General features: G+C 33.1%; 1 protein-coding gene across 1 annotated transcript in view; it reads right to left on the reverse strand.

Annotated features, from left to right (window-relative positions):
* Positions 1–14,669, reverse strand: part of VTA1 (vesicle trafficking 1) — an 81,897-nt gene that overhangs the window by 14,632 nt on the left and 52,596 nt on the right. Inside the window, exons 6-7 of the mRNA XM_033235284.1 lie at positions 6,926–7,102; positions 1,538–1,618 (exon numbers count right to left, since the gene is read on the reverse strand). Of these exons, the coding sequence (XP_033091175.1) occupies positions 1,538–1,618; positions 6,926–7,102 (258 nt within the window). The remainder of the gene's footprint in view (positions 1–1,537; positions 1,619–6,925; positions 7,103–14,669) is intronic.

The following is a 14,669-nucleotide window of genomic DNA, read 5'->3' on the forward strand; positions in this document are numbered from 1 at the left end:
GAGCAATTGCTTTCCAAGCATGTGGGAAAGCTATCATAGTATCTAAAGAAGTATATTTCACCATTTCTTATATTCCATATTTCACTTTTGCTTGATTACCACCCTTATCTTGATGGAGTACATCCTAAGTTCCTTAAGAAAGGTATGTGCTAGGCAAAAGGTGAGAGTTCTTACATATATAAAAATTATTTTGCCCTAACACCTGCCTGACAGTTTAGATGGGTAAAGAATTCTAGGGTTCTGGTTCTACGTGGTAGACTAAGCATATATAATTAACTATTGTTTCTCCTGAAACCATAATGAAATGATAAAGTAACACAAAAGGAAATAAATCCACAAAATTGAAAAGGAGAAGAGAAGAGAAAAAGAATGAAAAAACTGAAAAGGGAAAATTGACAAGAGATTTAAAGAACATCTCCCTAAAACTGTGTAACAAACTGCCCAGATAGTGTTAGGACTCTTAAGGTAGGTATGATATCCAGCTCACCCACAAAAGGCTCTCCTCATTCCATGGCTGAGAGGCAGGAAGGCTTAATTAGCCAGTTCCCACTCATACAGGGAGAACAGAAAATTTGAGGTGAAAACACACTGACAGACAGTATCAGAGGAAACTAAGTAACAGCTATTAGAAATAAATGGCTGGGCACGGTAGCTCAATTAAAGCTTACCAAATATCCCAGCACTATGGGAGGCTGAGGCAGCCGGATCATGAGGTCAAGAGATCGAGACCATCCCCTGGCCAACATGGTGAATCCCCATTTCTAATAAAAATATAAAAATTAGCTGGGCATGGTGGCGCATGCCTGTAGTCCCAGCTACTGGGGAAGCTGAGGTAGGAGAATTGCTTGAACCCAGGAGGCAGAGGTTGCAGTGAGCTGAGATTGCGCCACTGCACTCCAGACTGGCGACAGAACGAGACTCCATCTCAAAAAATAAAAGAAAACAAAAAAGATCTTCACTTTAAATATAAAAGGATTAAATATCATCTGACATATGAAGAAAACAAAAGTCTGAATGAGAAAGACCAAAATAAACACAATGCCTGATTTGGGCTAAAAATCAGAGAAGTAAAGATTATATTTACACCAATCATTTAGCCTGTAAACCAAACAACCAAAGTAACCTCAGAAATTTATATTTTCAATAATGGTCAGTTCCTTTCTTTTTAGATAATTTAGTAACAGTGCAGATAAGTCACAATCAGAACTCACAATAATCTTGAACTAAATTAATATAATCTAGCATTGGCTTCCATGGCAGCCTTGGCTATACGTCTGTTCTATATTCGGTAGTGCATGAAGAAAATAACTGTAACAAAAGAGGACACCTTTGGATGTTGGTATTTTTAATATCAAACAATCCTGGTTCATTTGAGAATCTAGTGAACATAAGTATTCAAGGAAATTTATTTCAAATTACCTAGAAATTCAAATTTAAGTAACAACATTTAAATATATGGTACTGTCAAGGTAAAATTACAAAACAGCAACCCAAAACAGGAGATAAATGTATCTCACAAAACAGTCAGCTGACTTACCCTGGGAAATTGTATTGAAAAGTGCGGGATCAATGGCAGGTATAGTCTGTTGAGTAGGTTGGATAGTATTACTTGCTACACCTGCAAATCAGAAAAGCATAAATGGGTATAAAAGTATTACACTTTTTAATTATACAGTAGGGCAGCACTTAAAAATCATGAGGCAATTTCATTATTTTATTTATTTTCTTGAAACATCAATGGATTCTAATTGGATATACTTATTTGATGTTGGAGGATATTGAGTGTTTACATATGTGTATGGGTTATGCTTTCCTAATATATATTTTGTCTAATGCTTCAGATTACTTCTCAATTAAAGCTTACCAAATATCTGTAGAAGTAACAGACTTCCTACCTTTCAATTTCTCAGCCAATTTAATTTGGTGATAAAGTAGGACAAAATTCTAATTTAGTTTAACTTAGATGAATCCAGTTTCATCACTGTGCATGAAATTTCAAATTAATATTTGTAATTTTCTAGTTTACACATTTTAAGATATTTTTATATATCCTAACAATTATCCAATAAATAACAGTTTTGACTTTGTTAGAATGTTTCAAAACTGTCATATTAATGAGTAACTTAGCATTCTTGATTAATGGTAAGGAATATACTAAAGTTGAAGATTATTCATTAATCATCTAAAAAACTAACAAAAAGTGTTAAAAGTTCCCCCCCGAAAAAGGACTGAAATGATTCTATCAGCAGGAAAACAAAATGAGGAAAAGTTGATTATGGCAAATCAATGGAGTTAAACAGTCTCTAATACACTGAATTCAAATAGGCGATTTGTAGAAAGGGTAAAGTGGGAAAAATACTGGAATAAGAAAAAGGAAACAGAGAAAAAGGTTAAATAAAGAGGAAGTTTCTAGGGGAATGGATAGGTATCCACTGAGAGTTCTAGAATAATGGTTTCACAAAAGATGGCTGAAGTTCTAAAATTTTCTAAAGGTCTAAAGTTTTTCTCGTATGAAGTTCCAAAGTTCTTCTGGTGTGAAGTTTTGACTTTTAAGATTTTTTTCATTTCCAACCTAAGAGAAAAAATGGTTTAAATATACATTATTTACCTCACTTAATTGTGCTTAAGGACAAACTCGCTCCATATTTATACCCTTTGGAACTATTAAAAGCCATACAAATCTTGTTTTTTAACTAAAAATTGAAAAATTTTAAAGTACATAGGGATACAGATGAACGGTGAAGTACAAATTTTATATAGTACAAAAAAATATAAAGGAGAAAGCCTGCCTCTCCTACTCCAAAGCACTTCAGGGCTAGCACCAGTTTCTATGACACCTTTCCACCCACCTACAAATAACTGTGTGTCCAATCCAATCCATGTATATGTCAATGCTGTTCTTTGCTGAGAAATTTGTGTACTTGTCTAAACCAAAATCTTCTAGAAGGCATACTGTGTGTGTGTGTGTTTTGCAAATGGTAGTAAGTTCTGCATACTATACTGTTTTATGCATTTTTCACTTAATGTGTCCTAGCAATAATTCCAGATTAATATATATAAGTCATGCTGTTTTTAATGGTTAGTGTCCCATCCTCTGCATGCACAGTTTATAAAGCAATCCATTACTGATGGACATTTAAGTTTTAATTTCCAATCTTTTGCTATTACAAATAATCCTACAGTAAATATTCTTATATACTGTGTATATGAATATATTTATAGAAAACTGTATAAAATATAAATCCAAAGTGAGGAGACAGACCCATTTTAGGCTGATCTATTCAATGACTATTTTTTGCTTGATTTTGATAAATACTCACCGAATGTATTTAAATTATAAACATCTGACAATTTTCTCCATAAAAGTTGCCAAACACTGAAAGGCATATAAATATATATTATTTTAAAAATGCTAGAATGTAAAATCTGAGATGGATCTTCAGAGACTAGTCGTGTCTAGTGCTTTGAAACAGGTGTACCTATAGCTTATGTAGATTACATGTATTTTTCATATATATCTTTATAAACAAGGTAAATCTACTACACTTAAACGGTCCAATCTATAGATCAATGCCATTTGTTGCTAAGTAATTTGCATTTCTGCCTAAATTAAAATACTCCAAACAAATCTCTAAATAGAGAAGGCTATCCAGAAAGTGTGATTAAACAGACTCCTGAAAGAACATAACATTTGGAGAGACACAGAAAAAGAAAGACATGTTACCTACATTACCTATGAGGAACAGCATAAGCAAAGAATGAGTGAAACCTTAATCATGAGAGATAGTGTTGACAGAAATGCGTAGGCCAGAGTATCAACAATAGGATATCAAAGCTTACAGAAGAATGCAAACATGGTACTTCTGACACAAGTACACAGCCTATATTTTGATCTATGAAGTGAGTTGCATTTTACAATGAAAGGCTAGCTTTGATCATAAAATAACTTTATTATTTAATCTAGCTTTATTATTAAAATCTTCTCCTGTAATATGAACTATAAAAAGCTTTTGTTTCTTGAGAAAGAATAAAACACACTGTATCAACTACATGTGATATCTGCGCAGTGGTGAAAGCACAAGAAGCAAACATTTCGCCTGTTTAAACAATCACTATCCCTGTCCTCATTGAACCCCCTTTGCTTTTTTGTGGAAGAACTAAAAACTGCAAATTAGTACATACTATTCTTTTCAGCTATCTTAAGGATTTCCCTTTGATAAAAGTGCATCCTGGACCTTTATATGAGAGAAAATAAATCATTCTTAAAGTGAGTAAGAAGGGAAACATTTGCTATTATTTATACATTAAAAACATTTTGTTTTTTATTAGGCAACTATGAACTACTTTTTTTTTACCATTTCAAATATAATAGAAAAAAAAATCTGGGGCTAAAAGGAGATTTCAACATCTCAAACCAATCTTAAGGGGAAATATACTATCAGAAAAGTAGGTTTTGAGAGGATTTGAGTTCCCTGGAGGAAGGAACAGAGAAGGCAGGTGGCCAAAACATGAAGTCAAAAAAACTTGGATTCAAATCCTGGTTCTGTCATTACCGGGTATGTTTGTTTTCTTAGAATAACTGCTTAGTCTCTTGAGAGTTTGTGAATTAAAGACAGTAACATATAATATAGTTGCGCGAGAATAAGTGTGGAAATTAGCTATGATAATCGTTTGACTGGTAAGGCTACAAGAGTGTATAAAATATGATAGGATCTCATTCTATAAAAGTTTTAAGTTTTTTAGTTTTATTCTTCCCTCTAAGGAACAAAAGAGAGAGAAAACAAGAGGCTCATGCTAGAGTTAACTGGATCAAATTGAACTGTTTTTTTATGACAGAAAACTTTCTAATGGAAAACCACCTAATATTTATCTTTATGTCATGACTATTCTAGCCAGGAGATACATTGTGTATTAGTTTGAACATATAAAACTACCAATACTTTATCGTTTTTGTTACACAAAACTAGCAATTTCATATGGATCAATCTACTATAGCCCTCCTACTAAAAGTGTTTTCTCTTTCGTATACTCATAGAGTTTAGCTATATATAAAATATACATTGATATGCCTATGCCACAACTCTGCCTGGAGATATACTGTCTAAAACAAAACTTTTTGGACAGTCTTTCTATAAGGTTAATATCCTACCCCCAGTTGTGATACTTCTCTTGATTTGCATAATAATTTTAAGTGATCATTAACTTGCCATTAAATACCTTGTCTCTCCTTGGCACAGAAATAGGAAGGAAGAGGAAAAAAAAGAGGGAAAGGAGGCTAATTTGCTGAAAACTCATTTTGCGATAGGCCTACTACTAGTCCATTTTTATAGTTTTTCCCTTTTAATAATTAAAATAACCATGAGAAGTATGATTAATTTCATATTAGAAGAAAAATTAAGGTCATGAGAAGTTAAATATCAGCTGAGTTTATGCTTTAGCACGGGGTAGAAACAAATAACCAATATGATTTGCCTCCTAAATGCATTTTATTTCCTCTTGGCTCCTCTATAGAATGCTTGTGTCTAGGACTCTTGATCGGATTTAAACCTTCAAGCATAATTTGAACAGTATTCATCTATGGCAAACAGATCTAAGTAGCTGGTTTCACTTACATTATTCTACACTGGAAATAATGAATATTTCTAAACATAACAAAATACTTAATAGTGTTTCAAGAAATTTTACTTCCAAAACAAATGCAAATAGGTTTGTCTATTAATGTCATCACACAGGCCATAAAATATTGAAATGTCAGGGTAAAATATGCTGAATGAAGACACAAAAAGAGATCAGTGCTAAAATTATTTCATCAATAATCTTAAAGAAAATGTTAGCAATATTTTTGCAGATAATATAAACTTGAAAGTTTAAAACAGGAGGAAAGACACTAATCATACTTGATGTTACAATGATCAAAATAGAAAACTTGCATATAATGTAATTCATGCAAAATAACTTACAAGGTTTGGGTAAAATAAGGCTGACAAACGAAAGTCAATAAAGTAACAGTGTGTTACATAATAGGAACAGTAGAAATCAGGGCTCGAAGGATGACTATCATTCCATTCATTAAGTATTTTAAAGCATTTATATAGTTTATTACCATTAAGTCACCTGGGATAAAAGTAAATTTTTAAGAAAAGTTTTTGAAAAAATTAAATTAAATGTGAAATTTAAATAATAGTTGCAAGTGTGCTACTTGGAGATAAAGGTGACACTTTGTCAACAATGCAATTAAAGGGAAGAGTAACTGAAATTTTGTCAAAGTGTCTTTACTGACCCTGACTTAACTACTGAGGACTAATTTTGTCAGATTTTTAAAAATAAAAACATACACATAGAGCACTGATTTATTCAAAGATAGGTCTTTCTTTCCTGTTAGTTTTTTAAAGTGTCACATTTGTAAGGTTAAAAAAAAAATAACCCAAATCCCTCCTTTCACTTGTCTTATGATTTCATTGTTACTGAGATTTTATGCCTTAAAGCCCATTCCCTATCACGGGCAGAGGCATAGTCCCAAGGGAATGAAACAAACAGGTATCACAGTGAGACCCTAACTGACACATCCTTTAATCAACCCCACTCACCTCTGAGCCATTCTAAAACAATAGTGAGGGGAAAAGAAAGGGAAGAGAAGAAAAAGAAAAACAGCATATATATGAAAAGCATAGAAACTAATCTTATTAATAAAATATAAAGTTAATAGTAATCAATGCACATAATACTTGTCATTTCTCAAATAATGAGAATACAACTTTTATTAAAACTTTAATGAAAATAATTTAATGTTTCTTGTGGGTTCAAATGGAATTCAAGGAACTTGTCATGTTTCACGACCATCATTATGAGGCACATATATGATAAGAAATGCAGTTCTTATTTATAAAAGGGGAATTAAATAAATCATTCAGTTATAGTTTCCTACCTGTGCTGTGAGGCACTTCTGCTGGTGTATTAGCTGGAGCGTGTGCACCCGGAGGAATCTGTATTCCAGTATAGTTGCCTGATGGCATGTTGCTTGGGTCATAAGTTGAAGATGATGATGGCTGAGTTGGCTGAGTGGGCAGAGAGGCTGCTCCAGCATCTTCATTTTCTTCAACATCTATCAGATCACATATACACAATGTTATACTAGGTATTTTGAAATACAAATGCTAAGTATTCTTATTTCACTATACACATGACAAATAGAATCTTTAAATGCAATTCTATTTAACCAGTGGAGAAGCAGGCTCTCTATGCTTAAAACAATATTTTTAATTTTTTTTATTTTCTTAAAAAATGTAAACGTACCTGACAATATGATTATCACATCTTTCAGGTTAATATTTTCTAATTCTATAAAATCTCTGCATATAGTGTGTGTGCATGTGTACATATGTGTGTAGATATATATATACACAAATATCTACATATGTGTGTAGATATATATATATATACAAAAAAAAAATACATATATATGTATTTTTTTTTTGAGATGGAGTCTTGCTCTGTCGCCCAGGCTGGAGTGCAGTGGCATGATCTGAGCTCACTGCAAGCTCCGCCTCCTGGGTTCACACCATTCTCCTGCCTCAGCCTCCTAAGTAGCTGGGACTGCAGAGGCCCACCACCACGCTCGGCTGTTTTTTTTTTTTTTTTTTTTTTTTTGTATTTTTAGTAGAGACGGGGGTTTCACCGTGTTAGCCAGGATGGTCTTGATCTCCGGACCTCGTGATCTGCCTGCCTCGGCCTCCCAAAGTGCTGGGATTAAAGGCGTGAGCCACCGCGCCTGACCTATATTTTTCTTTAAGATAAACTTTCTTTAAACTTATGAAGACTCAAGGACATTTCTGGCAAAACATGTCACATTTACGCTATCCAATAAGAACTCCATTTTCTGACAGCTGACTTTTACTTAAGATTTACTGTGTACTAGCTACTAAATGATTGTGAGTTGTTCAATGCATTTGGCTAATAAAAACAGAGAAATAAAATATTGCATTTAGCTATGTAGAAAGAAATGAGATATTTCATTTTGAAAAGTCCTGAAATGTAAACTTTTAAAATATACTGTATCATGAGCCGAATTTGAAAACTACTTTGAAAAATTGAATTTTGAGTATAAAATAACAATCAGCCACTATTGGTAATCATAATAACTTAAAATAAAAGCAAGCTAGAGCTACAGGTTCATCAAAGAGAATAGATCTTACTGCTTCCTACCACATTTTTAAATAACTTTTTTGTCTGATTATAAACAGGTTATTCAATGTAGTTAATTTCAAATAGGAAAAAAGTTAAATTTACTTACTAATCTGAGATGAGCATTTTATCAAGCAACCTTGTGGATGTATTTATACTTTACACACATTAACATGACTTTTCCCAATACTGGAGAACTCTAACATTTTTACATTCTGAGAAAGAAAAAAGCTCCACAACATAAAAGCACTAGAGCATGACCAAAAGTTGGTAGAAACGAGAGTAAAGGTAAGAGGAAATCTTACCAGGTAACATTTGATTTTATGTGGCTTTTCATCTGAGGGCACTCAATAGTCTACACAAAAGAAAGAGTTGCCAAGAAGTGAGTCATGAAATGTTTGTATGAATCCCAACTAAATACCTACAAGTTCCTGAATTACGCACACTCAGGTAAGACTCTAGGGGGCCCTGGAGAAAAGCAACAACTTACAGCTGAAAGTGGGGGACAAAGTTTGAGTTCTGGCAAGTCAATGGTCTGCTTGAACAAGAATCAGGACTTTGCAGAGAAAGATAACAGGCTGCAGAGGAGCTTCAACATGTTATCAACAATAGAAGTTATTAAAAATTAGGGAAGAAAAGGAAAATGTGAAAAAAAAGAGTCTACAAAAAAGACCTCAAAATGACCCTGATACTGAAAATCAGCAAAAACGCACTTTAAAGCAGCTATGACAAATTTGTTCAAGGCCATAAAGAAAAACATAGACATAACAAATGAAAGAGAAAAAACTAACCGGAGGGGGGAAAAACTGTAAGAGGAGAAAAAAAAACAGATGGGATTAACAGAAAGGAAATGGCAAAATAGGTTTAAATCTAGCTATAGCAATTACATTAAATGTAAATGAACTAAACACTATTTCTCACACAGGGGCTGAGAGTCAGAATAAAAAAGTGCTTTTATGTTTTTTGCAGGAAATGTACTTTAAAACACAAAGATCTAGATTTGTTTAAACTAAAAGGAGGAAAACTGACATACCATGAGAATATCCAGTAGACAAAAGCTGGTGACTAATTTTAATAATAAACAAATGGAATCAATGACAAGGAATATTAGCTGAGATAAAAAGGACCATCATAATGATAAAAACGTCACATAAATATCAAGCTGACAAAAGCTGGGGTGGTAAACTTTAAAATCAGGACAAACAGAATTAATAACCTGGAATATCAGCAAGATATAGTGGGATGTTCCATAATAATAAAAAGGTTAGTTCATAAAAAATAACTATAAAGGTACATGTGCCTAATATAATAACAGAGTCTGAAAATGAAACAAACTGACAGAACTAGTAAAACCACTATAGTTGGAGACTTAACACAGAACATCAGAACCAGTAACTGCAGAATACATTCTTTTCAACTGCACATGGGACATTCACCAAGACAGATCATATGCTGGGCCATGAAATAAATCTTGGTAAACTACAAAATACCGAAATCTTTTATAGTATGTTCTCCGACTAAAATGGAACTGAATTAGAAATCAGTAAGATACCTAGAAACAACTCCAACATTCTGAAATTAATATATTTAAATAATCCATTACTCAAAGAAGAAATCACAAAGAAAACTGTAATTATGGTGAACTGAGTGATACCAAAATTTGCAGGATGTCACTAAAAACCAATGCTTAGAGGGAAACTGATAGATTTAAATTCTTCTATCAGAAAAGAAAGATTTAAAGATCAAAGATCCACATTTCCTCCCTAAGAAGCTAAATAAAACAAAAGTAAATTCAACTCTAAGTGTGGTGCAGGAAAAAATAAAAGGAATAGAAAAGAAAAAAGAAAAAAACTTACTAAAAACTTGTGGCCGGGCGCGGTGGCTCAAGCCTGTAATCCCAGCACTTTGGGAGGCTGAGACGGGCGGATCACGAGGTCGGGAGATCGAGACCATCCTGGCTAACACGGTGAAACCCCATCTCTAATAAAAAAAAAATACAAAAAGCTAGCCGGGCGAGGTGGCGGGCGCCTGTAGTCCCAGCTACTTGGGAGGCTGAGGCAGGAGAATGGCGTAAACCTGGGAGGCGGAGCTTGCAGTGAGCTGAGATCCGGCCACTGCACTCCAGCCCGGGCGACAGAGCGAGACTCTGTCTCAAAAAAAAAAAAAAACAAAAAAAACAAAAAAAACAAAAAAAAAAACTGTTGAAATAATAAAAAAAAAATTAAAACATCTCTGTCAAGAGGTTGGGGGGAAAAAAGAGGAAACAGCTATTATGAATATGACAAATGAAGGAGGTGATATCAAATACATCCTACAGACAGTAAAAGGATAGTTATGACAATAAGAAAATATTATGCCAATAAATGGCACTGCCTCAGGGAAATGAACAAACCACTTGAAGATACAAATACCATAACTCACCCAAAAAGAGATGATCTGAATAGTCCTAAATCTATTGGGGAAATTGAATTCATGGTTAAAAACCCTCCTACAAAGAAAATGCAGGGCCTAGATGGAATAAGCAGTGAATTACATCAAACATTCAAGTAAGAAAAAATACCAATCTTACGCAAACACTTTCAGAAAACAAAAGGGATTACTTTCACCTTGTTTTACGAGGCCAGTGTAACCCTGAAACCAAATCTCACAAATACTGAAATTTAGACATACAAATTCTTAATATCAGAATCAACTCCAGTCATATAATACAAGGCCTCATCATGACTAAGTTTACCAATGAGTGCAGGGTTGGTTCAACATTTGAAAAATCAATGTAACTCATATTAACAGAAGAAAAAAAGTCCTATGACAAATTCAATTAAGTGCATAAAAAGCACTTGACAAAATTCAATATTTATGACAAAACTTCTCAGCACCCTAGAACTAAAGAAAATTTCTCAGTATTGCACAGGGCAAAAAACCAAACAAAACAATGGACATATTTATTGCCACTGGCACAACAGGCAGGAAAAAGAAATGAGGATTGGAAAGGAAGAAGCAAAACTGTCTCTCCTTGCAGATGACATAATTATCTACATACAAACTCTCAATGAATTTACAAAGTAATTATCAGAATCAACAGGTAAATTTAGCAAGGTTGCAAGATAAAAGATTATACAAAAATCAATTGTAATTCATATTAGAAGCAAACGACTGGAAAACTAAATTATAAAATTAATTTCATTTACAAGAGAATGAAAGGACACAAAATACTTGAAGTAAATTTAACAAAAGAAGTATAAAACCTCTACTCCAAAAAATCTAAAATACTGCTGAAAGAAATTACAGAAAGCTTAAATAAATGGACAGATATATTATGTTCATGTACTGAAAGACAATTAATTCTCCCTAAGTTTAATACTAATCATAATCCCAGTAGGCATTTTTTTCTAAAAAAGAGAAACTGAAAATCTAATTCTAAAATTTATGTGGACGCTCAAAGGACAGAATAGTTAAGATAAAGGAAAAAGAAAAGAAGACTGAGTTACTCAGCAGATGGGTCAGAGTAATACACCCAAATGAGGAACGTGTGGACTCCAAAATCCAAATAGGTCCACTAGGCACTGTACTCTATTCTTGGTTGTAGGAGTGGCTAGATACAACAATATCACCTTAGTATGAATATCTTGACATGCCCCATATTACTAGAACTTTAGAAATTTCACTGAGGTTCCTGAATTTTAGTCAGACTGATTTCCCATTCTCTGAGAAGCAAATGTCTTACCACTAAGTCCAGATTAGTTGCTCACGAGGTCCAATCAGCATAATGTCATCAATATAATGGACCAATGTAATATCTTGTGGAAGGGTAAGAAAGCTATTAAGATCCCTGCAAACTAAATTGTGACATAGAGCTGGAGAGTTGATACACCCCTGAGGTAGGACAGTGAAGGTGTACTGGGGCCGTGCCAACTGAAAGCAAACTGCTTCTAGTGAACCTTATGGACAGCTATGAAGAAAAAGGCACTGGCCAGATCAACAGCTGTATACTGGGTACCAAAGAATGTTAATTTGCTCAAGTAATGAAACCACAACTGGTGCAGAAGTTGAAACAGGAGTCACATAAAGGAACATAATAAAGAATAATGGGTAATGAATTATAATCACTGAATATAAATTCATGAGCCCATATTGATGTAAATAATTAAATAAACACACACATTTATTTATGTATAGACTGGAAAGTCCATCCTCATGGTAGAGTGCCAACTAATTAAAACAAAAAGAATGATAAATCATCAACCTAGGGGGTGAAGTTGCATAAAAAATATAGGATATTTACGTAATATCCAAGTATCTTCCTTAAATAGCAAAGGGAAAAATAACTTTAATGGGGAATAACTCAGAAGACATCACATTACCCAAGTGATCACTTAACATCACCAATATTTCATCAAAATCGTATACTTCTAATATAAGCCAGGGAGGATAAAACCTTATTTTGGGCTATTCTGCCAAAAATGCATAGGGTTAAACTAATTATGAGGCAACATCAGACAAACAAATTGAGGAATAGTTAACAAGTAATTGTACTTTTCAAAAACATCAAGGCAAAGAAACACTGGAAATCTACCCCAGATTAAGGACACTAAAGAGATATGGCACCCAGATGCGACGTATGATCTATTTGCATGAGGAAAAAAACTGCAAAGGGTATTACTGAGTCAATTGCTGAAATCTGAATACAGATGGAGATCAGTTGATACACTGAATAAATACTATACTTCTCAATTTTGATAAGTACACTGTAGTAAAAAGAATGCCACTATTCTTAGAAAACACAGAAGTATTCAGGAGTAAAAGAGCATATCTCTAATTCCTAACAAAGACCTCTCTCTCTCTCTCTCTCTCTCTCTATATATATATATATATACAGAAAATAAATAAATATATATATAGAAAATAAATACATATATAGAAAAAAATACATATATATATATCGTCTTGTGAAGCCATAAGCCATTTCTAAGGAGATACAGCTAAAAATCATGACATTAACACCAGATTATGATACCAGGTTGTATTTTAAAATTTTACACACACACACACACACACACACACACTATCTATCTATCTATAAATAAAATAACCTCATGTCCTTTCTTGTGTATGTGTGGTAGGGAGAGTGGGGAGAGAGAAAAGGGGACAAGGGGTGAGAAAGAGAAAGAGACTATGAATCAATGAGAGAATGTTTAATTTGGGATCAAAGGCCTACCGGAATTCTTTATATCATTCTGGCAATTTTCCAGTAAATTTGACATTGTATCAAAACAAATTTACCATATAAAATGAGTGGTTTCAATGATCTATTGTTCTTTTTTTATCATTAATTCTACAGATGCTCATCAACATATGATGGTGTTACATTCCAATAAACCCACTGTAAGTCAAAAATCTAAGTAAAAAATGCATTTAAAATACCTAACCTACTGAAGATCATAGCTTAGCCTGGCCTACATGAAACATGCTCAGAGCACTTACATTAGTGCAAAATCATCTAACACAAAGCCTTTATGTAATTTAATAAATACTGTACTGCAAGTGAAAAACAATGACTTTGTAAGGGTTCTCGAAGTACAGTTTCTATTGAATGCATATTGCTTTGCTATCTTCTTAAAGGTGAAAAAGTATACCTTAAACGATAAGTTGAAGCCTGTTTGTAATATCTATTAAAATGTCATGGTGATGTGGTATTCAGCTAGAACTTAATACACAGTACTGTTTTCAAAAGTATATACTCTTGTTCTTTATCTAAGTTAACTAAAGTACAGTATCTATTATTTTATACTGGTTTTACTAGAAATTCAATTCCAGAACAATAAAAAATTAGGTTTTTGTGAAATATACTATCTTTTACACTTAGACTATGATCCAAGAGTTAATCCTAAAACACAACAGAATATAATTCTACATTCAGAAAAAGAAAACAAATCAAAGTCTTAAGACTTTTCTCACACAAATTCAGATTTAATGACATTATATCTTGTAGATATATAGGCTATCTTTGAGAAGATATTATTAGATGTTATGACATTAAGCCCTGATTATGACACCAGGTTATGTTTTAAGTTAAAGAGTTGAAAAAGTATGCAGTGAACATATTCTTCTTTATATTGTAGAGGATTTATTATTAATATTCTGTAGCTTACAATATTCTACTATCCAGAAACTCCATCAAATCTGTATGAAAATAACAGAAATGACAATTTCCATTTAAGCTGACTTTTGGAAAACAAAATCTACATTAAATAATCTATTTGGTATTATTAATAGTAAGGGCCTACAATAACCATTTCAGAACAAAACAGATCAATGTGATAATCAAAATGCACACTTCCTACTTTCAAAGGCAAAATGTTAAAGAGTTTTTAAAGAAGTCATTGATATTGAAAGAAAGCCAAAAACCCCAAACTGACAATTTATTAGGTATTTCAGTATACCTAAAATGAAACATCTAAAATAGTCCTGAAAAGTAAAACAGCTAGCTG

This window comes from Trachypithecus francoisi, unplaced genomic scaffold (genome assembly GCF_009764315.1).
Source record: "Trachypithecus francoisi isolate TF-2019V2 unplaced genomic scaffold, Tfra_2.0 Lachesis_group15, whole genome shotgun sequence".
NCBI classification, from domain to species: Eukaryota; Metazoa; Chordata; class Mammalia; order Primates; family Cercopithecidae; genus Trachypithecus; species Trachypithecus francoisi.